The sequence below is a fragment of the Nestor notabilis genome, unplaced genomic scaffold, assembly GCF_000696875.1.
Source record: "Nestor notabilis isolate BGI_N333 unplaced genomic scaffold, ASM69687v1 scaffold12793, whole genome shotgun sequence".
NCBI classification, from domain to species: Eukaryota; Metazoa; Chordata; class Aves; order Psittaciformes; family Psittacidae; genus Nestor; species Nestor notabilis.
Genome location: NW_009923435.1, coordinates 5,131 through 29,662, shown reverse-complemented (window position 1 = coordinate 29,662; position 24,532 = coordinate 5,131). Strand labels below are relative to the sequence as shown.

Below are 24,532 nucleotides of genomic sequence, written 5' to 3'. Positions count from 1 at the left end.
TATGCATCATGTCTCAGTTCACAGGTACTAGATAGAGCTAGTGCAACTATTCTGAACTGCTGCTCAAAACAGCTACTGTCCTAGTCTTCTGTGTTCTTAGTTCTTGTCCTTCAGGACTTTACATACCTCAGGTTCGAGCCCTGTCTGTTCCGGAGAATTCCATTCACTGTGTCTCCCACATATTTTTGTACCACTTTTTATAGTATTTTAGCTCAGAATAGAGCCTGAGAGTGTCTCCTGACCAAAGAGTAAGTATTTAATGATATCTTGCTTTCTATAATTTATGAAAAGGTAAACATGCTTTAGCTTTAACTTAAATTTACTGATGGGAATGTGGGGGAGCAGCATCTCTATAGCCTTTACTTTCTAGCATTGTCATGCTGTAGGTCATATGGAAGTATCAGGCAAATTCCTTAAGCTAGTATCAAAAATATTTTCTTCTGAAATACGCTACTGAATCTTTTAATAGTTTTTCTTTACTTTTCAGCCTTTGCCAGAGTTGCCTCGCATTCCAGGCCTTGTTCTCAATGGAAGCACATTTTCAGATTGTCTCATGGTAGTGCAGTTCCTACGTAACTTTGGTAAAGTTCTTGGCTTTGATGTGAATGTGGATGTCCCTTCCCTGAGTGTTCTTCAGGAGGGTTTGCTAAACATAGGGGACAGCATGGGAGAAGTACAAGACTTGCTTGTAAAGCTTGTCTCTGCGGCTGTTTGTGATCCAGGACTTGTTACAGGTTATAAGGTAAAAAAATTCATAAATAAAAATCTGTAGTAAGCACCCTGTGTTTATGAATGCATTCTTCATAATGCATCTTTGGCATCCCTCTGATTTGCATTTAGATTCTCATTCCTAATTCTTCTCTTTGGTGTCACTGTTCTAATGTTACTCAAAGACTTTCTATGATCTTGTCAGCCTTCCTGGAAGTTGTATGTTTCTTCTTCCAGAAGTTATGTGTTTCTGGGCATTTTCTCTATCCTCCCCCATTTTTATCTGGACCTCTTGGAGGGCAGTATCACATCTGCAGCCACATCTTTTATGCCACCTCCATCCCCTATTTTTTTTCCCCCTTTCATTCTTACCCTTGTGTTACATTCTCAGTGAATCTTGCTGTTTCTTTCTCCTAAGTCTGCTGCCTACATCAAAACTGATCTATTCGTGATTCTCTTTCTTTATTATCCTTCTTTTTTAAGCCAACATAGCTCTTTTCTGCATAGCTCATTTTCTGAGCCAACATAGCTCATTTTCTAGAATGCTACATAGGGTGATTGTATGAAACAATATTCGTCAAGTTCCAGTGGATCTTTTTTTATTTAACTTACTTCATTAATATTATCTCTGTTCTTAAAAACTTAGTGGTGAAGACATTTAGTTTATTACTGTAATCAAGATTTACATTTGAATAATTTTAAAGAAAAAAATCCTGATTTAAAGTCCTTATGTGAAAATGCAAGCAAACCCACCCCATTGTTTTATGAACAATAATACAACCTGCAAAGGAAAATAATATTTTAAAATGTGATTGCTTGAAATGTCTTTATTCTTTTTAGGCTAAAACTATTCTTGGGGAACACTTACTGAATGTTGGTATCAATCGAGATAATGTGTCCGAGATTCTGCAGATATTCATGGAGGCTCACTGTGGGCAAACTGAGCTGACAGAGAGCTTGAAGACAAAAGCTTTTCAGGCACATACTCCAGCTCAGAAAGCATCAGTACTTGCTTTTCTTGTCAATGAGTTAGCGTGCAGCAAAAGTGTAGTAAGGTAAGATTTTTCAGAAACAGGTCTGTAAAAACTGTAAGAATGTTCAGAATTACTGTATACCCTGTGTTCTGTTTCTTGATGTTCTTATAAGGAAAGCTGAAGTTTCCTATGTTACTATACTGCTTCTTACTATTATGTACTTCTAATATGATGGAAGAGTGGAACTTTTCCATTTTTGATCTGTAAGTTTGTTTTCAAAACTTGCACCAAAATTTTTCCAGCTATTTTGGGAAGAAAAGATGAGGTTGATTAGAAAGAAACTTACTAGCGATTTTAAGTAAGAATAATTTAGAAGAGTTGTAAAAATCTTCTGCAGAACTGTTTTCCTTGGGGTTTTGGTGGTTTTTTTTTTCTTTTGTTTGGGTGGGAGTTTTTTTGTTGTTGTTTGTTTTTTTGGTTGGTTGGTTGTGTTTTTTTTTTTGTTTTGTTTTTTTTGTTGTTTTTTTTGTTTTTTTTTTTTTTTTGGTTGTTGTTGTAAGATCTTTTTTGTCCAAATATTTCAGGGTCATAAGCTGATGTGGGAAGCCTGATTTATCATGGTAGTAACTCAAGAAAACTTAGACCTCATTTGTGGTCAGTAATGTATAGCATTTGATAATTTTAAAAAACACTACGTTCAACAACTTTTTAAAGCCCAACAATGTGCAATAAAAACTTGGGAAATGCCTGTCTTTGGAATACCTATACTTCCATATACCTACCATGGTAAAGTCTTTTATCATTTAATTGTGTGCTGGTTTGTTTCCTGGTAACTTCTGCTGCTTTTGTTATACTGTGCTGCAAAAGCAAATCGGGGGTGTTGTGTAAGCGAGAGAGAAAGAGATACTTCATTTTTTCAGAAGTTGAAGAATAGCAGAAGTGGGCAGTGCAAGTGCAGTGCATGTACTGTGCAAGAGGGTTGATGTGCATTACTCAAATTCCTCATAGTAAGAACCTTTATCTTACTGCATGTTACCAGCTGTTAAGTCAGATTTGTAGAAACTATTATTCAGAACTTTAGTTTCTATATTTTCATTGTAGAAACGACTATGACCTGTTGAATTGTTGAGGCTGGGATGTTTCAGAAGCGGACGTTCACTGCACTGAAGCACTTTTTTTTTGTTCTTCAGTGGAAAGTGAAGATTAGTTTGTAGATCATGTGGATCCTAGTTAGAATACCATAGATGTACCAGTGATAAGTTTGCAGCTGAGGGCTAGCTGCTTGGTGGTAAATGCTGCTTTGTGGAGGTTTGACATTAAATTAGAGCTATTGAAAGAAATGTCAAATTCTTTGAATGACATGCTGCTTATGGAAAGAAAGCTTATGTGATACTGTGAATAAAGATTGCCTCACACAGGTACAGCAGTATGCTACATTGGCATTCCTAGTACTGGAATTTCTTAGCTTTAAAAATACTTACTTTGAATTTTAAATATTTCTCCAAGATAGTTCTTTGAGACGAAGTATCTGTACATAAATGTCTGTCAGAAAAAGGTACGTAAGTTCACTGTTGATGGATTATTTTGTCTTTGACAGTGAAATTGATAAAAACATTGATTACATGTCAAACTTAAGGAGAGATAAATGGATGGTTGAAGGCAAACTTCGGAAGTAAGTTTTGTTTCCTTAAATATTACAATATATTGCTTTTTTGCATTTAGATATGCTGCTATATAGGCAATTGGTTCTGAGGATGAAATTAGCTCACACAATTACAGGTTCACCAAGAAATTAGTAACTGAACTGTTTAATTAAGATGGATGCAGATTTAGAACGTGCAGTACCAGTCTTTTACAGTCTATTAAAGATCCATGAGACTCAGAGGGTTAATGTCCCTCAGAATTGGAGCAAAGTCAAGTCCATTTTGTATTCTTCGGTAGAATGTAAAAATTTTTTAATTGGAGTATTGCAGGAGCTCTGAAATCGCTACTGATGTTATCAGCGTTTATTTGGAGCTACCATAATTACCAATGTTCATTCTGAAAGGCATTTTAAGATGACATGATTTTCATGCAACAGTTACCAATGGAATTTTGTTAATTTATATTATGTTATCATAGTGTTTCCCATCTGTCAGTGTTGCGTTGTTCCCTATAGCTAGAGATCATATGTCGAATGCAAACTTCGAGATTTTTTTTTTTTTTATATTTCTGTTTAAGGTAAAATTGGAACTTTTTAAGGGTTGTCAGTTTCATACCCACTGTTCCCCAATTCTACAAGACAAAATTCCATACAGCAAGCATACTGGCTCCAACTACCAGGAAGCTAGAAGGCATAAAGTTGATGAATCACAGGGGGTAAAAATACATAGCCAGACTCTACTTTCTTTAGTCATCTTTGCTTCTTACTAGGAATGGTAAATCCTATCTTACTCCTTGCTTTAGGTAGTTGTGTTTCTAATCTCATGTCTCCCTTTTTTCCCTTTAATATATCTCAGAAGGAAGAAGGAAAGAAGTAAAGAAGAAGGACAAGAGGGAGGTAGAGAAAAAAATTAGACCAGTAAAAAGACATTCTCTGCTAATACTGCAGATCACCATCTGCACAGGGTTAATGTATTTTACCTTTTAGGACAATCCAAATACCTTTTCCTGTCTTCATCTGTGTCCCCTCTAAAGGCTGTAGTTTAAAAAGTGTTTCTGAAGTTCTGATGTAGCCAACTGTCTGTTAGTGGAATGGGACCCTTACCTGTCTTTGTCTCCTTTCCTTATGGACTGCTTAGTCTTTCTCTCCCTCCATCAAACTGTAAGTACTTGTAGATGTAGGATCCTCCCTTTTCCTCATGTTCTCTCTTTTCTTCCCTTTCAAATAGTGGGCATAAATACCCTGAAGTCCCAAGCCCCTCTTCCTTTCTGTAGTTATTTCTTCATTTCTTGGGTTTCCCCCTTGTTGTATTTCAGGTTGCAGTAGTGCTGTCTTTATTTTCAAGTGTAAGTATTGAGGGAGTGCTCAGCAGCATTATTCTTCTGCTGCTTTGAATTCACTGGACTTCACTCAATCATCTTTCACCTTTGGTTCAAAATCTTTGGATTTTCCACTGTTTTTCTGATGAATTCTAAGAAGCTTTTTGGAAGAGCCTTCTTTGATCAATTTTAAACAATGCCTTCTTCCTATTATGTCAGTTGGCGTTTGTCATAAACTCTTAGAACTGTTCTGGGGCTTCTCTGAAAAGAATCTGTCCATTTCAGTCTTCTGTTTGGTCTTTTTTTTTTCCTGCTTCCAGAATTTTTTCTTTCCCATATTATCATTCCCATCCATTTGAAAGCTCAGTCTAGTTTTTAAGCATCCCAGTCCCAAACAGTTTTGCATAGGAATATCTGGACTACTTGCCATGTGATCAACGGTTGTGTGCCCTTTTCACATGCCTACAGACCTTTACAAGACCCTCAGCAGCAAGCCCATCATGTGTGGGAAGTGTACAGTGGTAGAATAATGGATGCAGAGGAATGGGTTTATTTCTTCTCAATTTGACAGTGTTTCTTGTGGTAAATCTCCATACCACTATGTCCAGACTGTCTTGAAGTATATCTGAGTGGGATGAGAAAAGAGTCTACCTGCATCGTACGTTTTTACAAAGTGATTTTTTATTTTTACAAGATCCTCAACTGGATTTCAGGGACAGGGGGAGGGAAGGGGATAAAAAAAACCCCAAAACAAATCACCTGTGTTTTGTAAGATAGAAAAGCAACATTAAAACCCCAGACTGGAAAAAGGAATCATTGTGTAAAAGCCTGCGGGGATGCCCCTTTCTTAAACAAACACACACCTCTGGGTTTGTGGTTTTTTTTGTGTGGTTTTGTTTGTTTGTTTTTATTTATTTTGTTTTGGGGGGGTGGTTGTTGTTGGTTTTGGGGTTTTTTGGGGGGGTTTTGTTCCTATTGAGGATACTGAACTAACATTCTTTGATATGTGTAATATATATGGTTGGAAACTGAATTCTGAGCTGCCAGACTGTTTCTGCTAGGCTTGATGGTCTGTGATAGGTTGCATCTTATTCCTTCTCTATCGCATCTAGATGTGAATCTTGATACTAATCACCATTATTGTAAAGGCAGCTGTCTCATACAATCAGTTCTTCTTTCTTTGTGCTCTCTGTATCACAACTATAGTCAGAAGACTCTCTCACCTGAGATGACTCCGTTATTTATTTATTTTAAACTAGGTAATCATAATCTCATCACCTCCTTTTCCATTACATGTCTTCTCCTTGGCATTTCTTTTGTAGTTTGAAATATAGCTACTTGAAGGATTAGGTACCATCTGTTTCTTTAAAAGACTTGAAATACTGCAGAACAAGGTTTTTCACTGTAATGATGTTCTTTTTAACATGCCAGTATTATGGCATGCTCCTTGTAAGTTGATTTTTTTTTTCCAGTGAGGCCATCTCAACTGTAAATGATGATGGTATATCAAAAGCAGTGTTACATAAGGGGACAAATTTATACCCCAAGTTTGGGCAGGAGGTGGTAATGCTGATTTGGGAAGCTTTTATTTTTTGAGACCCAGGCTGAAGTAAGTTAAAGTTGCTTAATATTTATGTGCAAAAATTATAAATAAGGCATGAAAATGAAGTCAAAAGGTGAATTTTCCTTCTATGATCTAGTATACATTACAGATTAAATTTGAGCAGGGTTAAGCCCCACATCTGATTATCTGATGGACCACCCACTCTTCTTGTAAGCCGGTAGACTTTATAATTTTCTCAACAGTTGCAGATGTCACTTTAGTGTATACCTGAAAGTGAGAAAGATGAAACAGTTTTCTGAGTGAAGGTTTTCTTCTCTCAATGAGCCATATGTCTAAGTAGCAGCTGGAAAAGTATGCTATCCCTTGAAATACCTGGACAGTTTTTAAGTTATGCTCTCATTGGCATCTGTGTCTATGCTCGTTTGGATACAGACTACTGCTTTCTTATGCTTATGGTGCTATTAAAAGAGAGCATCTTTGATTCATCTCCATTCTTATAATTTATCATGTCATGCAGGCTTCGTTTAGTGCTTGACAGCATTATGTCTCTTATTTTTGCTTTCAGCAAAAGTAGCCTTTTTCACTTCTTTTCATTTCTTTTGGGTATATGAAAGATGTGTTTGCTGGTTGCTGAACTTCCACCTTGCCAGCTTTATTGTTGAATTGTCTTCAAGATAATCTTAGTCTAACTTGTCACCAAAATTATCTTGCAGCAGTCAATCCTATCATTGACTAGTGGCTTTGTTTGGTAGTTAATTCCTGTATATGGGCAGGAATTTCCAGTCCAGATGAAGAGGATTTGATGGTTTGAAGTTGTCCTCATAAAAAGGAAATTTTTGTCTAAAAAACTTAACTCAGTGGAAGCCTAAGTAGTGTTGATGCTCAGTCATACTAAGGCTCTTTGCACCAGACCTGAAAATGTTACTTGCTTCTAAATTCACCAGAAGGCTTGAGAATTATTTTTTTAATTAAAAAAAACAACAAAAAATTGGTTGCTAAAATGGCTAAAATATCATTTGTATTGGAAAAATAACACAAATCTTTCTAAATTCTCCAGTGGATTAGCCACCTCATTTAAAATAAGCAACCAACCAACCAAAAAAACCCCAAAACCACACACACACACAAAAAAAAAACCCCAAAACCAACCAACAAACCACACTCAAAAAAAAAAAAAAAAAAAGCCACAGGCCAACTGTTTTCAAGCAAACAGAAGTCCCCTTGATGATTTCTTGCTACTGGTCTTTTTCAAAAGTGCTGCTGCCAATTGAGCAGTGACGGATTCATTTAAATCAGTGCTGTTGAGTACTGGCTTTGTTTATCAGTATTTAAAGGCTGATACATCTGTCTGTATGTCCAGAAGCCAGTACTTCTACAACACTTGCCATACTTGTAGCCACTTGCTGTATGGAATATTGTTTTGTAGGATGGGAAGAGAGAGAAGTATGACAAGGAAAAATTACGTACTGGTAATTGTGTTTGTCGTTACCGTTCTACTTTTCCCATCCTACCTTCTTCCAGTCATCTCTTAAAAAATCTTTGTCTTTTCTACACGTTTATGAATCTCTTCTGAGACAGTTGCATTTTTGGTCTGCGTTACAAGTGACTGGTTAGGGCTGGCTATTTACTTACACCTCCTGTGGTTCAGCATGTTTGCCTGCTAGCTCCCTGATAGGTGGAACTATAATTTTTGCTGTGTGGAATCTTGTCTTATAGGGGTTTTATAGAAGAAGAAGGTCTACTACAACCATAATTACTGGTATGTAAGTTTCCCTTTTTCTTTCATAAAAGGAAAAATGAGAGTTTGAGTAATCTCTAGTAGTTTAGGTAGCTCAGATTTCTCAGAAAACAAAGTATGTTCTAGAATAAAAAGGTCAGCCAATGGACTAAAGTCAAATAATAATACTAAATTAAAAATGCATAAATATACGAAATGGAAAAAAAGTTAAAAATCAAATAGTTTAAACCAACCTTGCTGTTGACATGCAAATGTAAACAATTTCATCTTTCCAACTGAGGATTTTTCTCCCCTTTCCTACCCCAGACACAGGTATTTTATGATCATATTCTTAGATGCATTAAACCAAAGATAGAGAAGTAGAAATGGTTCTTTCTTCTAATTGTCTTTTCTGAGTCTCCAAAATCCCTCTTCTGTTTCATTTCTTCTAAACAGTTGTGCAATAAAATTCACCTGGGAGAAACAGAAAGGCTACTCAGAACTGAGTAAGAGGTTTAAGGGGTTTCATAACCTGATTTTTTCTTATTGACTAATGGCAATAAATACTGAGAAAATATAATGTCATACTAGAACAGAAGAGCTAATTTGAATCTAAAATGTATGATTGCTTTCAGTCACATAGGAAGAAAGGTACGTTTATGCTACAGACATACTCCATAATTTCACCCCTTGTCATGTGTTTCAAGGCTTAGAATCATTCATGCAAAAAAAACTGGCAAAAGAGATGCTACAGGAGGTGGTGACATAGGAGAAGAACAACACTCTTTGGAAACACCAGCACCAGGCCGCAAACGCAGACGAAAGGGAGGAGACAGTGATTATGATGATGATGATGACGATGACAGTGATGATCAGGCAGATGAGGATGATGAGGATGAAGAGGACAAAGAAGATAAAAAAGGAAAGAAGGCAGAAGTTTGTGAGGATGAGGTGGGGGATTTTAAATACAGTGAAACTTAACTAATAAATTAAAATTTAGCTTCTGTTTTTCTGCAGTTTGGCACTGCTTCCCCAAAAATCTCATAATAAAAAGGAAGGAAAAATAACTTACCTCCAATATTTTTAGATTTGTGGAATAAGTTTATTTTCCAGATATTTTTTTCCCTTTTTTGGAGAGCTACTACAGTATGGGTTGTGGTGTTTTTGTTGTGGTGGTTTCTTTTTTCCTGCTTACTTGTCTTAAGTTCTTTGAAGTTCTGAAGGATTGTATCAGATCCAGAGAACTGCACCTTCATTAGCAAGTAAACGTAACTGTAGTTTTTTTATAGAGGAGAATAAAGGTTATTGATTAGTTAACAAAGTGTGAAAGAAGTGTAAAGTTATATTTAACATAATCTATTATAAAGCTTGCCTTTGACCTTCCTGTGTTGGGTTTTTTTCATGACTTTTATAGAGTAGTCACTGCACAACTGCATTTGATCACAAGATGGTAAATTTTTCTAGTCAGATAAGATACAGGAAGGATCTCTGAAACTTTTTTTAGCTTGTTAAGCTGAATTGTATGTACAATAGTCAAAAGATTTTATTTTTAATTTTTTAATATAGAAGTGCCACAGGCCTGTAAGATGCACTGTAAAACTCTAGAATTCTCTACTGGATGAAACCTGGTAAAGGAGAAAAGCAATACTGAGTACTAGATTTTAGTGCACTGAGTGTCAGACTGTTTGTCAGAAAATAACCCATTTATGCAGGTTTATTGAAGTTCAGAGTAAGGTTTTGTAAGTGTGGTGGATGTGGCTGCTTGAACAATGCATGTATACAAGATGTATATGATGATGTGAATTCCAGTCTTCACAAACACTCTTCATTAGACACCCAAATAATTTCTAGGGTAGGAACAGCCCTTTGTGATATTTTTCTGGATTTATTTCAGGTATTGTAATGTGTATGAATTTAAGAGAATACCTTAGAAGCATAACACAAAGTTCTTAAAAATACATATTTCAAAATTAAAAATAAGTAATAATTTGGTTCCGTTTAGTACAGTTTCCTGTTTTGGTGCTCTGGGCATTTCATAGACAAAAGTCCTGTAACTCGAGTGGAGAGATTGATTTTCTGATACAGCAGAAGTTCATTGCATTCATGCTGTATGTGTATGTTATTTCAGCAGAAGACTTCACTCTGGTACGCTCTTACAGAGCCAAGAAATACACCACCAGTATCTTCTAGTGCAAGTGACTGGGAGCTCATAGGATTTTGGTTGTATTCTTTTGGAAGCTTACTGTTACCCCCAAAGACTTTCTTGAATAAATTAAAACTCTCTTTATGGAAATGACTGTAATTTTTAAACTGTTTCAAGGAGGAGGACACTGTTGACTTAATCATGGGTGCATTCCTCTTCATTGATTAGCAAGATTAATACTGGAACTTCTATAGCAGACTTGTAATTTAAAGTGGCTCTACAGTTTCTTGTAGTCATTGGAATAAAATGAACAAAGACTAATAAGATTTTGACACATTCTGTTATTTCATGCATGAAAAACATGTAGAAAATAATATGAATATCCAAAAAGCTTCCTAGAAACTAAAGATTAAATTTGATAGTCTTAGGTATTCATGCAGAAACTGAATTATTTCTTCCAGAAAAAGTTTTCAGTGAACACTTGGCCACAAGCTTTCTCCTTTGTATGCAGCTGGGATGGTTTGGAAAGATTCGATATATATCTTTTTCCAGTTACATTGTTCAATTGTTCATAGTCAAAAATATTGAAGAAGCACAAAATTTGAAGTTTTTTTTACCCTTAGAATTTACCTCTCATTTGCTGGTACATCTTTTAACGGTAGTATTAGTAAGACATGGCAGTGTGCTTTTATTATTTGGCATGATAATGTATTTGGTGATTATAGGATGATGGGGACCAGACAGCAAGTGTTGAAGAACTAGAGAAGCAGATTGAAAAACTGGCAAAGGTGAGGGGTTATTTATCTTTACATTATGGCTTTGGTCACTGGGTGTCGTGAGTTAGAATCTTATCAGTAATTTTCAATGCTCCAACTTAATTGAAATAAGGGTCAGCTTTTGTTTCATGAAAATACGAATAATGCTACTGAATTGTGAACTTAGTCTAGTGGCACTACGTTGTTATGACCCGAAAGACAGTTAGAAAGCTCTTGATAATGTCTTTGCACAGCTCAGAATAAAAAGTAATATAATGTTTATCCAGACATAATTGATGTACTTTTGTTTGTTGATCTTAGAAAGTGATGGTAAATTTTGTGTACTAGAAGCAATGACTTTTCCATTATACAAATGATTGCAGTTCTCATTCTCTCCTACAGTTGGATAACTTCTGCAGTCATGTTCCAAGCCAACACAGGGAGCTGTCTTTGCTTCAGATTTTGAAACAGTGCAATAGGAAGAGAAACGTAAATGAGAGAGAGAGAATGTGGTAGATGGGGGTACTCATGGCACATGCTTTTACTCTTTGTATTAGAAAATTTGTCATTTAAGACTTTGTTTCCTGGTTCTCTCACATTGCAAATTACAATAAATTAACAATTCAGACTTAGACCTGACTTCCAGCAGTGTCAATTTAGCAGAGCAAGAATTGAATAAACAGACTGAAATTGTTGTTGGCCCCCTTCAGAGAACTGTTTGTGTTTGAATACAGAATTTATTTTCAGACATTGTTCTCATTCTTTTATGAACCAGTTAAAATATCTCACTAGTTTCCCATCCGAAGCTGCAGTGTCAGCTATCTTCAGTGATATGTACCATTTGCTGTTGTTGTATAATTGATAGGATTTCAGTAGTTCTTGTGCAATGAAATCTTTGATTCTTTTACTTTTTGAGAGTCAGTGTTAATAAAATAGCCTACCATTGCACAATACTTTTTTAAAGGAAGACTGATAAACTTAAGCTGAACCTGGAAGTGATTGAACTGATGTTTGGGGTTTATTTTTTTAAAGGAGCTCTGTAAGTAAAATGAAGGCAGCAATTAGAATAGAGTCTCGCATAATATGCAGGAAAATATCTCTTAAGAGCTTCATCATGTGACTCTTGAACTTGTGTTCAGTCTGGCAGCCAGGACATGTTTTCTTTTATACCAATTTCCCCCCTCCCCCTGCTGAATTATAATACTTTACCTTTTTTAAAACAGCAACAAAGCCAGTACAGAAAGAAGTTATTTGAAGCTTCGCACTGTTTGCGTTCAATGATGTTTGGTCAAGATCGTTACAGGCGCCGATACTGGATTCTGCCCCAGTGTGGTGGTATTTTTGTAGAAGGCATGGAAAGTGGTGAAGGTAAGAAACATAACGGAATAATATCACACCAAGGCATACTTTGCCAAGATGTCTTGTACACCTCTGTAGGCTGTAATTCTGTGCAGCAAGGTCTTTAGGCTTCACCTTCAGCCAGAGGCTAAACAGGCTGCTGTCAATAGATGTGTCTATTCATATGGTGCTCTCTGCTCTCTTTCTGATTATGAAACATCAGTTAATATCTTTCAAATTGATGATTAATATTTTGCAAGTTTTCAGCTGTTACAGTTCTGTATGTTACGATTTTTAGTTTTTATCTACATGCAGTCTTTTTTGGCTCTTCCTGAACTATTTACATTTCCATATGGTGGTGAACTCTGCATAGGAGAACTAGGATGACCATAGAACGCAAGGAAAAAAATCTTTTCATCTTCAGTTGTGATATTTTGTGCAAATATACAGGCTGTTGTGTGCTTAAAGGTTTCCTACATGTCTGGAAAAAAATATGAAAACTACTCTCACTCAGGGGAGTACTGTGTTTTCTAATCAACAATATGATTTAATCTCTGTATTTTACCAAGTGATCTTTATTCCAATCCATCAAATACTGAAGGGTTTGGGTTTCGGTTTTTGGGTTTTTTGTTTTTTTTTGTTTTTTTCTAAAATGAATATGTAATTCTATGGTTGTGACAGTTGTATAGTAACTGTGATTGAACTTTTTCACACACTTTAAATTGGATAGATGCATAAAATATGTATTAATCTGACCTTTTAGTAGGTATTAGCATTTTTAAACATAAGCATTCATTTGGTCACAGAAAAGTCCTTTCTAATTCTGATATTGATGAAGCAAAACTCCATTACTCTCACAATTTCACCAGAATAACAAAAAAAAAAAAATCTGCTACACTTCACAATAGTGTAATCTCATGAAAATTGCATATTCTAGAGAACTATTTAATTAAAATAACTGTAACATTATAGCATGGTATGAACTCTGAGCCCTATTTTGGCCCCTCCAAATAAGACACAGAACTTTTCCTAGATCTAATCTTGATTTTCAAGTTATCTTCTGAAAATGGGCAACATAAAAATTAATTTGTCTCCTGTTCTTCATTATTTTATGCTGTATGTTACGAACTGTTCTGCACATGAATAGCTGGATACAGAAGGTACACTGTTATATGCTGTACTGCTTGCATTCCTTTTGTTCACTATATTTTATTTATTGTATTTCAAGCGGATGAATCCCCAAATGCTTCAGAAATTGTACACAGAAAAAATCATTGAAACACAGCTATCTGTCTTAAGACAGTAAAAACAAACAAACAAAAAACCACACAAATGTTTTAGCCAAAAACTGTTGTGCAAACCCATATTTTGTAATATATTGTCTTAATTAAAGTTTAATTTCCCTGAATAACAAAATGGACACATTCTTAAGTTCTCAGCTAACTCCCTCTTCCCCTCAGCTCTTAGTTTGCCTTTCTACAGTTTATCCACTCCTAAATCCTTTATATAAACAATGGAATTGTGAGATATAAAATGTTGACCAAACTGTCCATTAGAAAAATACTTCCCTTTCCCTTATCTTGTAGTCATTTTGGTTATTGTGCTGATACTCAAATTGTTTCTATTTATCTTGACATACGCCACAATTGTGGACACATTCTGAAGTTCTTATGGAAACTGATCCAGGCAGGCTATCCAGAGGGACCTTGACAGGCTCGAGACTTGGGCTAGTGTGAACCTCATGAAGTTCACCTGCAAGGCCAAGTGCAAGGTCCTACACCTGGGTCAGGACAATCCCAAGCACAGCTACAGGCTGGGCAGAGACTGGATTGAGAGCAACCCTGAGGAGAGGGACTTGATGTTGTTGGTTGAGGAGAAGCTCACTATGACCTGGCAGTGGTGTAGCCCAGAAAGCCAACCATGTCCTGGGCTGCATCACCAGCAGTGTGGCCAGCAGGTCAGGGGAGGTGACCAAAAAAAAATATTGATCTAGCATGTGTTGAGCCAAAAATGAAGTAATTCTTTTATTTAATGATTATAATTAAAATGTTCTAAATTAGTTGGTCTGTTACATTTCATCTATGTTTCTTGTACATTTTTAGGCCTAGAAGAAATTGCAAAGGAAAAAGAGAAGTTAAAAAAGGAGGAAAGCCTGCATATCAAGGAAGAAGAATTTGAGGCAGAAGAAAAATTACACTGTTTGAATACAACTCACTGTGAGCAAAAGGAAGATCTGAAAGAAAAGGACAACACTAATTTGTTTTTACAAAAGCCTGGGTCCTTTTCAAAACTAAGCAAACTGTTAGAGGTAGCAAAAATGCCACCTGAATCTGACGTTATGTCCCCTAAACCTAATGGCAGTGCAGCAAATGGCTGCACATTGTCTTACCCAGGTAACTCAAAGAACTCGCTCTGCAGTCTTCAGCCCACTGTATCACAAAGTACCAGTGAAAAGTCTGATTCTAATAATCTTTTCAGTCCTAATGCAAGTGGGACAGGAAAGTTTTATGGTTCTCCACTAATTCCAAATGATCAGTTGTTAAAGACTCTTACTGAAAAGAGCAGACAGTGGTTCAGCCTTTTACCAAGAACACCCTGTGATGACATGTCAGTTACCCATGTAGATACACCAGCTGCTACAACTTCAGTTACTCCCCAATCACATCCACCATCAAAGTCACCTTCACCTGTTCCATCACCTCTTCTGGGCTCAGCCTCTGCACAGAGTCCAATGGGATTAAGTCCTTTTGCATTGTCACCACTGCAGGTAAGGAAATAAATACATTTTTGAGTAGTCTGAATTTGCTGTGCTTATTTGGGCAGAATTTCTGTTTAGACAAATTACTTCACAGAAGTGCTATCATTTTGTCTTAATTTCTTTTTTTTTTTTTTCCTTCTGTTTCTAATACCTATACTGGAAGTTTTTGATTAAAAAAAGATTGGTAAAATTAGGTGAGCCAATGTCCTGGGTTCAGCTGCAGCAGTCATTTTTTCCCCTTCTCAGTAGCTGGTGCAGTGCTGTGTTTTTGACTTTCAGCCTGGGAGCAACGCTGATAACACCGATGTTTTTAGTTGTTCCTCAGTAATGTTTACTCTGACCAAGGACTTTCTCAGTCTCCTGCTCTGCCAGGGAGGAGGGGAAGCCAGGAGGAAGCAGAGGCAGGACACCTGACCCAAACTGGCCAAAGGGGTATTCCATACCACAGCACGTCATGCCCAGTATAGAAACTGGGGGGAGTTACCCGGAAGGCCCAATGGAGTTATCACATCTGTCATCACATCTGTTTTCCCCCTCTAAACTTTCTTAAGGGTTGGGAGGGGTCCACTCAGAGTCGTTTGCTCCCTTTCTGTACTCTCTCTGCCCACTCATAGAGATACTGATACACACCCAGATGTCCATCCCAGCACAGCCCCCTCCGGGAGCGGGGGGAGGAAGGAAGAGGCAGGGGGGTGAGCGAGTGGCTGCGTGGTTCTGAGTTGCCGGCTGGGCTTAAACCACGACAGCCAATGCGTGATATTTTGTGCGTGTGTTTCAGTAATCTAATTTTGGTTTTAGGAGGTTGGCAACTGGTATTAAATCAGAAGCAAACTAGTTTCAGAAATGCGGCAAACTACACACTCTCTTTAAAAGCTATTATTTTTTAATCATTAACAGGGTCCTAATAAGTATTACAAAGTACTGAGTAAAGGCCTCCTTTATGTTTTGATTATTATTAAACATATAGCATCCTAATCACAATTCAGTTTTCTTGGTAATAATGATAGTAGTTGTGGTTGTGTTAACAACATATTCTGTGTAGCAGGTGAAGACTGGACTACCTATGATGGGACTTCAGTTTTGTGGATGGCCTACAGGAGTTCTTACTTCAAATGTTCCATTTCCATCTCCTTTACCTGCTCTTGGATCAGGGTTGGGATTATCAGAAGTGAATGGTAACTCATTCTTGACATCTAGTGTTCCTGCAAGTAAAAGTGAATCACCAGCACTACAGACTGAAAAAATAGCTTCTGCCCCTTCTACGACAACTGAAGTAGCCAAGCCAGTAGATTATCCTAACCCAAAACCTATACCACAAGGTAAGTACACAACAGTGAGATGGAATTATGTGAAGGGTAATCTCTAGAGTGCCTCTACAATGTTACAATTTAAATATTTTTATTTTTTTAATAATTTGCCTATTGAATTTGGCTAGGTGATTTCTCTACGCTGATTGTTTGTGATCACATTAAAATGCCTCCAATGTATATGCTTGTCTTGATTTAGAAATGCAGTATGGGTGGTGGAGGATTACTGATCCAGAGGACCTAAAATCTTTGCTTAAAGTGCTGCATCTCAGGGGAATAAGAGAAAAGGCCTTACAAAAGCAGATACAGAAACACATGGATTATATCACTGTGGCCTGCATCAAAAATAAGGATGGTATGTAACTGATATTTATGTTACACATGTTGCTGGGGCATAAGGCAACTGGCATAGAGCGTTTTGAGATATGCAGAGTAGCAGCTGGAGAAAGAAGGTAAAGGTCTCATTGTCTGTAGTTGCTTTTTTACCAGCCTTGTTCTGGAAGTTACAGAAATAGAGAAATCCTGTTTAATATAATTTGCTTTAGTGGCAGAAGCATTGTTAACTTTTTTAAGCTCTTTCCAGCTGTAAGTGCAGCTTCTCCTTCCCCTTCTTGCCTTTAAATTGCAAGTTTGAAAACCTGCAGAATTTGTTATTCCTGTTTGGTATCTTAAGAGTAGTACACTTTTACAACAATCCTTGAACATTTGACTGGAGTGACAGATAAATCAGTTTGAATTTGCTCAGAGAAGTTATAATGCTAATAAAAATAATGTGATTCTCAAATACAGTTGCAATTATTGATATCAATGAAAATGAAGATAACCAGGTAACTCGAGATGTTGTGGAAAACTGGTCAGTAGAAGAACAAGCAATGGAGATGGATCTTACTATTCTTCAGCAGGTGGAAGATCTAGAGAGGAGAGTTGCATCAGCTAGTTTACAAGTTAAGGTAAAACCAACTTTTAGTAAAATGTCTCTTTAAAGTAAGTGGTAAGAATTTGAAGTAGATAGTAGCAGTGCTTTGGTAAGTGTCTTCTTATTCCATCTCTACTTGTCTGCAAATAAACCAAATACGCTTCAGCAGTATCATGGACATTTATGTTTGAAACATTTTTACTGCACTTAAATCTTCAGCTGAAGATGCTCAGAATGGCAATTCCTGGAGAGTTCTTGTATAGTGTGCAGTTCTCTGCACATTTTGTTAACTTATGAATGCAAAGATTTTATTGTGTGTAGACTGCTTGATTATAGTGCTTAATGATAGGTTTGTCATATTTCTGCCTGTTTTGGGTGATTGTTGCTGTTAATGCTTTCAGAGAAGCCTTCAAGTACATCGTAATACTTTGCTTCAGTACTGTAAAGTCATGGAGAACATGTGGTGATTGTGAGTGTGAAAAAGTTAGAAATTCATTGGCTGTCATTACAATTTGGAATTTTTTGGTGGTGTAAGGATATCAAATTGCATGTATTTATGCATAGTACAGATGTAGTATCTGGGATCTAGTGTGTTCCAGGGGCAGATGTTATTTCTATGACCAATTGATACTGTTTCTTGAGCCTGTTGGACAGATAGACCTATTCTGTTGTTTCAACCAGTAGTACAGGATACTTCAAAAGGAGATAAGAATGCAGACTGTTGCAGAAAGGTCCCTTCAGAAAGTCTGGTAATGCTTGTATTTTTTGATTAATTATTTTAGTTCTCTGGATATTTTGGAAACTGTCTCTACAGATGGATTACAAGTAACCAAGATCTACTGGATACAGAGCTTCAGTTACTTAGTTTGAGTCCATAAACCAGTTCCTCTGTTTACACGCTAAGTTAACAGCAACCAATAAATGCACAAACCTTTCTATTAACATAGGGTTGGCTGTGTCCTGAACCTGCATCAGAGAGAGACGACTTGGTATATCGTGAACATAAGTCAATTACTAGATTGCACAAGAAGCACGATGGAGATTGTGCTGGAGGCGGAGAAGGCAATACAAGCTCTCTAGAGCGGAAGAGTGACAACCCTCTAGATATAGCTGTAACCAGGCTTGCTGACTTGGAGCGGAACATAGAGCGAAGGTATCTGAAGAGCCCCTTAAGTACCACCATTCAGATCAAACTGGATAATGTGGGCACAGTTACTGTCCCTGCTCCTGCACCATCCATTAGTGGTGATGGTGACGGGTAGGTTATTGAGATTAACTTGAAAAATTATTGTGCTTCTTTGCTAATTGGAGCCTATTTTCTTATTGCCTGTTATCTATGTACTTTCTTGTATGTCTGTGATCCATATGGATCATGTTATTCTGCATGGTGCTTTGTAAAGATATTTTTTGTTATGTTTGTTGATAATCTCGCGAAGTTATCTTACATTTAACTGGTTGTGACTAAGCTTTGAGGCACGTAGCCACAGTCTGTGCACTACATGAAATTTAGTTGCTTAAACCTTATACTTATTGGCTGTGTATGTTTTGTCATTGCTTGGCTTTCAATGTGATAATGATTGTTCCACATTTAAACATAAGCAAACACGGATGTGACCTACTTAATTACTCTGTATTTCAATGCAGAACTGAAGAGGATATCGCTCCAGGGCTAAGAGTATGGAGAAAGGCATTATCAGAAGCGCGCAGTGCTGCACAGGTAGCTCTGTGCATTCAGCAGCTACAGAAATCAATAGCATGGGAAAAATCTATTATGAAAGTTGTAAGTATTTTTAATTTAAAAAAACAATAGTGTAACAAAACTATTTTTGCTATATCCCGTTTTCCCAGTTAAGACATTTTAAGATACCATAGTTGTTAATGCATTTCTTATTACTGTTTGTAAAACTTAATACAGTTTAACTACATTGTGCACAGAAAAATGTAAGCCTAATAGAAAAGATTGTCTCTTGTTTACCAAATTCAGCATCCTGGACTTTTTAAGATAAAAAGCCCCATAAATGGTTACTTTATTTAAGATGGTAATTACTCTTTTTCGTTAACATTTAGGTAAAAAAGAGTCATATCTGGCTCTATCTGATGGAGTATTTCTGATCTTATCTGTGACATAAACTTTATGGAGGTTCAACATCACATACCCCAATTAAGGACTTTATTTTTCAGAAGGTTGAGATGTTCCAAATGTGTGGTTTCTTTGCATGCACACTTCTTGCGACTGAACATACAAACTGGGCAAATAGGCTGAAATACCTGTTTCCTAGTACACATAACAGGTAGATCTGTGTTAACTGCATATACATAGAAGGCACGCAAAATGCATTTATCAAAATTTTCATGGACTTGTGAATCTCAAATTTCTGAAAACTATGTTACTACAGCAGTAGTGATTCTGATGTGGTTAAGAATGGCCAAGTACTATGTACAGGGTGGCAAAAGTGCTTCTTCCATTAGTGGTCTTTTCCCTAATTCTTTAATTTCTACCAGTCCTATATGGTTTCTAATTACATCTGTACAATTAAAGGATGTTTTAAATAAAAACTATAGTGTAAGGCTGTACCTTTGAGTTTATATACCTCTAAGTTTAAAGCTGTATCTTTAGAGAAAAAAGATTATGAATTTAGTAGGAGCAACTGAAAAGGTATTTGAATGTTCCAAGGTAGTAATTTGTTATCCAGAAAAAATGTATAGTGTCATGCTCAATTTGAATGAAGTGTTCTATGCATTTAATTACATATTAAATGTAAATATTTGGTAAAAACACATGGAGGTCTGTAAGTTCCTGAAAAAGGAAGTCCAGATATAGAAGAGTATCAAGATCACACAATGTATGTAAGAAAATTGACAAGACATTAGATATTTTTAAATTCGAGTGAATTCTAGGAAGTGCTAGGACCATTTATTTTGCCTTTCTGAATTTATTCATGGTGCCTTTGGATAAGATCCTTACTGATTATTATTTGAAAATACTGTCATGAAGTACAAACTATTTTTATGAAACAGCAACTTGTATATGCAGTACGGGCATAAATGAAGGGAAATTCCTGAGATAGCACATGTAGGCCAAGTGATTTTGATGGCTGTCAGATGCTTTTACTTCTCGTGGACATTAATGAAATAGAAAAGGTATTCATGGTTTTGTGCTCTGTAGGACACACCTATCTTACAATGAATTGATTTTCAAATGTGTTCCCAAATGTAGCCTTTAGATTAGTTCCTCACATACTGCACATACGGTTTTACAAATGTGATCATTAGTGGACTGCTAAAATGAAAGTAATTTTGAGAGTGAGTTTGGGTGTTTGGAGGGGAAGGATAATTTAGGGACCAATCATGTGTTTCAAATTTGAAGAACTCTGAACTAAAGCTATTTTTAATGTATTACAGTACTGCCAAATTTGTCGAAAGGGAGATAATGAGGAACTGCTGCTCCTTTGTGATGGTTGTGATAAAGGCTGTCACACCTATTGCCACAGACCCAAGATCACTACCATACCAGATGGTGACTGGTTCTGTCCTGCCTGCATAGCAAAGGTAATACTAACCATAAAGGTGAAGTAACCTTTTCATAGATGGTAGAGTTATAGGTCTACCAGTGCTTTTTTCAATGAAAATAATTGTGTGTGTGTTTTATGTTGGGCTGCCATTAAATAGAGATTAATAGTTTTATTTAACTTGGGTTTTAGTGGCAGTAAAGGCTGTTTAAAACTGTAATTTATTTTTTTTAAATTCACAATTTATTTGCTGATTCAATACCACGGGGGTTTTTTTCTTTTTCATATTTTTTTCAGTATTTGTCTTTTGACCTTCATTTTCAAGTGTTGACAAACCAGTGTCTTAATTCTGTTTGACAAGAAAAACCTGAGAAAATAATAAATATTTTTTGTTGTGTTTATACACAATACTTTAGTTTTCCTCTTTTGATACACAGTACATTTGAGAGACAGGCTGTGTATGTTTCCTGTGTGAGACTTGTTTGGTTGTGGTGTTGTTTATGTTTCAGTTTGGTTTGGTTTTTTAATCCCCTCCCAGGAAAAATAGTCTAAATAGAACTTCAGAATAGTTCAATTCATATGACTGAATCAGAAGTTACTATTGCTTAAAAGCCCACAATTTTGTCATCCCTAGTTTGTTCTAAAATTAAATGAATTTTTTGCTAAACTTCTTAGACTTTCTAGCATTACCCATTAATACAGTAACTGAAGAAGTGGCTTTACAGTAAATATTCAATTTTCTACTTTCCCTGGGTATTGTCAGTATGATCCTTTCCTCTGTGCGTTTTTCATAAAGTAATAAGGAAGACAAATAGTAACTTTTCAAGTCATTATCATGGTTATATTATAACTTGTTAGAAAGACAGAAATTGCCCTATTGTGCTATAACTTATCCCGTAACTTGTCTTTCATACATCTTCCCCTTCCCCCTCCACCGCCAGCAATCACTACTGGGTTTAGTACAACAGGAAAACCTTTTTCTCAGGCTGGGTTTTTTTCTTCTGTCCCAAACTTGGCTGAAAACTGGAGATTTAAAGGTGCCAGAAGTTTAAAGTGAAATTCCATCACAACTTTAAAACATGTTGAATATTGATTCAAAGTTCTGCAAAATATGGGAACAATTTAGTTAAGGACTAGGTATAGAATAGAACTTACAGAATATATAAACTATGCCATCCTAGTTTAACTCAACTTTAATTTTATTTTTCTTGTCTAAACCACGCAAATCTAACATCTGCCATTCCGACCTACTTAGAATGCATATTCATAGAATGTTTCAAAGTCAGGCCTTAGGTGATGCCTTACCTTACACTGTGTTTTTAATCAAATGGTCCTCTTCCACTGCCATGGACCAGGAACATAGTCATGATACAGAGTAGCATTAAAGGCATACAAGTATTTACAAGTCTTTTTAGTGATCTGTGTTAAGCAAAAAGAATTTTATATGTAACATACATGTTTCCACATCCATATGTTCATTCATCATTTGAAGCTTGCCACAATTTTCACCATGCTAATTACAATCAGTGCCAAATGCTTATGAAAGTTATTGATGACATTTGTGAAATAAAGGAATTGTGTTGCAGTGGTTTATAGTAGGTAGTGAAATCTGCATATTCTTAACCTGGAAAAGTACAATGTAAAAATACAGGTTTAGACAACTTTAAAACCGAAGAGTGTTTTGATAGGAGAATATAAAATGTTCCAGTTTAAAAATTGTTCAAGCTATCTAATGTAGTCTTAGTAGCAAAGGCAGAGTTTAGTGCTTTTGCTGCTGCTGCTCTTCATGAAATTTTTTTCTGTATCTTCATTCTTGGAGTGTCGCTGAGTCTTTTCAATGGCATCATGTGCTTGACGTGCCACAGAGTTCCTATTATAATAATCAGAAAGATGACTTCAAATACTGTGCTGTGTTATGATGTTGTCAATACCCATAATCTTAATTTCATTTTAAATGTACCCTTTAGTTTCATTTTACTGCCTATAAATGGTTCTCTATTAAATAATGGTCCTTTTCCCTGTTTCTTGTGTTGTCATGCTCAGGTTATGTTCTGTAGTTGTCTTGTAGCCAAGCTGTCTGTATCTTCCATATCGAACTTCTAATCTTTGTATCAGCTGATTCCATCTAAGATTTTAAGAAAACACTTTTCCAGTTTTCTACATCTTGCAAATAATACAGCTGCTTGAAAATGAATATGCTATTCCAGCTGCGGTTGTATGAGTCTTTTAGGAATAGACAAACATTTGTCTAAAACTATGCCTGCCTGGTTTTTTAGGAGGTGCTTTTTTACCAGTCTGAAGGTCAGGTGCCTAAATCACCAGTACTTGCCTTTAGAGAAGAGCAAAAAATGAATCATCTCCGATATTAAATATTTCATTTGGTTTGGTGCTTCTGTTTGTCTGATCTTCATTGCTGTCTATCAGTAAAAACAGATTTCTGTAATTTCTTGGTTATTGCTTATTTCAGTTCTGTCTATTGTAGGCAAGTGGTCAAACTCTTAAAATAAAAAAACTTCAAATCAAAGGGAAAAAAAGTAACGAACAAAAGAGAAGCAGGAAATTAGCAGGAGATACAGAGGATGAAGACGCTGCAACTACAAGCGCCTCCTTAAAAAGAGGAAAAACAGACCCTAAAAAAAGAAAAATGGATGAAAATGTTTCTGTAAGCCAATTAAAGCAAGAAAATTTCTCTGCTGTTAAGAAACCTAAAAGAGATGACTCCAAGGACCTGGCTATATGCAGGTAAAGTGAAAATTCTAAACTTGGATAACTATTGTTGAAACAAGTAGTGCCTGATTCTCCGTGTTCTGGGGAACAAGAACTTATTCTTTGTTGTGTCCCCCATACATGACAAAGATTGTGATAATTTGTGTGTATATGTAAAGGATTAATGTGTGCATGCTGGGGGTAACTGCTGTATTTGGTGATGAAGCCCAAGAGGGAATGTACCAAATGTTAGAATGTAGTCTGTGAAATCTTGCAGCACTGATACTGACAGCGTTCAAGCATAGCAAGGATGATTATCTGCCATGTCCAAAAGGCACTGCATTTCAGAGGAAGACATAGTAATAGCAATGCATCTTCTTCTGTAGTACTGCTGGTCACTCAAAAGTGACATATTTTAGCCTTGTCACAGTTTTAGGAAGCCAGTATTTTTTACTGGAAAGTATTTTATTCCAGTATTTTACTGGAAACCCAGTAAACCCAGGTTTAATGGTTTGCTAATGGTTTTACATTGAGGTTCAAAGTATTCAAGTTGCAGGACTACGTTTTTCTTCTAAAATGTTGAGAATTTCATCTTACATAGGTTGGCTGGAGAGAACTTAATGCTATTTTAGATACTTGGTTGTCTGTCTGTCTGTTCCCAGCCTTGCACAGGGCACAAAATAAAGGGCTTTCCTTTTACAAAGTGAATAGGTTGGTGAATTTATGGAACAGTGAAAAACCTCTGTAAATATGCAAACAACTTAAGATACTGATTTAAAACCTTATTTTATTCAGCATGATTCTCTCAGAATTGGAAACTCATGAAGATGCCTGGCCTTTCTTGCTTCCTGTAAACTTGAAACTTGTTCCTGGTTATAAGAAAGTTATTAAAAAACCTATGGACTTCTCCACCATTAGAGACAAACTAAGTAGCGGACAGTAAGTAAACCAATTGTAAATTTTACTTTACATTTAAAAAAGTATTTAAACATTGAACTACAGTACATTTTTTAAAATTAGTTAAACTATTTCAAGCTGCCTGCTCTGGCACCTCTATGATTACTTTTACAGTCGAAATAAAACTTCCATCATACCTAAGTGAAATAGCATGTGAGGAGGGAAGACCTCTGGAACTGGTTGCAAAAACAATAAAGCTGACAGGTTAAATGCACAAAA

The 24,532-nt window shown here is 36.2% G+C and overlaps 1 protein-coding gene across 1 annotated transcript in view; it reads left to right on the top strand.

The window, feature by feature from the left end:
- BAZ2B (bromodomain adjacent to zinc finger domain, 2B) overlaps window positions 1-24,532 on the top strand; it is a 57,456-nt gene that overhangs the window by 30,875 nt on the left and 2,049 nt on the right. Inside the window, exons 18-32 of the mRNA XM_010012137.1 lie at window positions 488-742; window positions 1,549-1,763; window positions 3,280-3,354; window positions 8,632-8,875; window positions 10,793-10,855; window positions 12,046-12,190; window positions 14,263-14,927; window positions 15,961-16,237; window positions 16,425-16,580; window positions 17,015-17,175; window positions 18,089-18,399; window positions 18,786-18,921; window positions 20,544-20,690; window positions 23,133-23,392; window positions 24,152-24,295. Of these exons, the coding sequence (XP_010010439.1) occupies window positions 488-742; window positions 1,549-1,763; window positions 3,280-3,354; window positions 8,632-8,875; window positions 10,793-10,855; window positions 12,046-12,190; window positions 14,263-14,927; window positions 15,961-16,237; window positions 16,425-16,580; window positions 17,015-17,175; window positions 18,089-18,399; window positions 18,786-18,921; window positions 20,544-20,690; window positions 23,133-23,392; window positions 24,152-24,295 (3,254 nt within the window). The remainder of the gene's footprint in view (window positions 1-487; window positions 743-1,548; window positions 1,764-3,279; window positions 3,355-8,631; window positions 8,876-10,792; window positions 10,856-12,045; window positions 12,191-14,262; window positions 14,928-15,960; window positions 16,238-16,424; window positions 16,581-17,014; window positions 17,176-18,088; window positions 18,400-18,785; window positions 18,922-20,543; window positions 20,691-23,132; window positions 23,393-24,151; window positions 24,296-24,532) is intronic.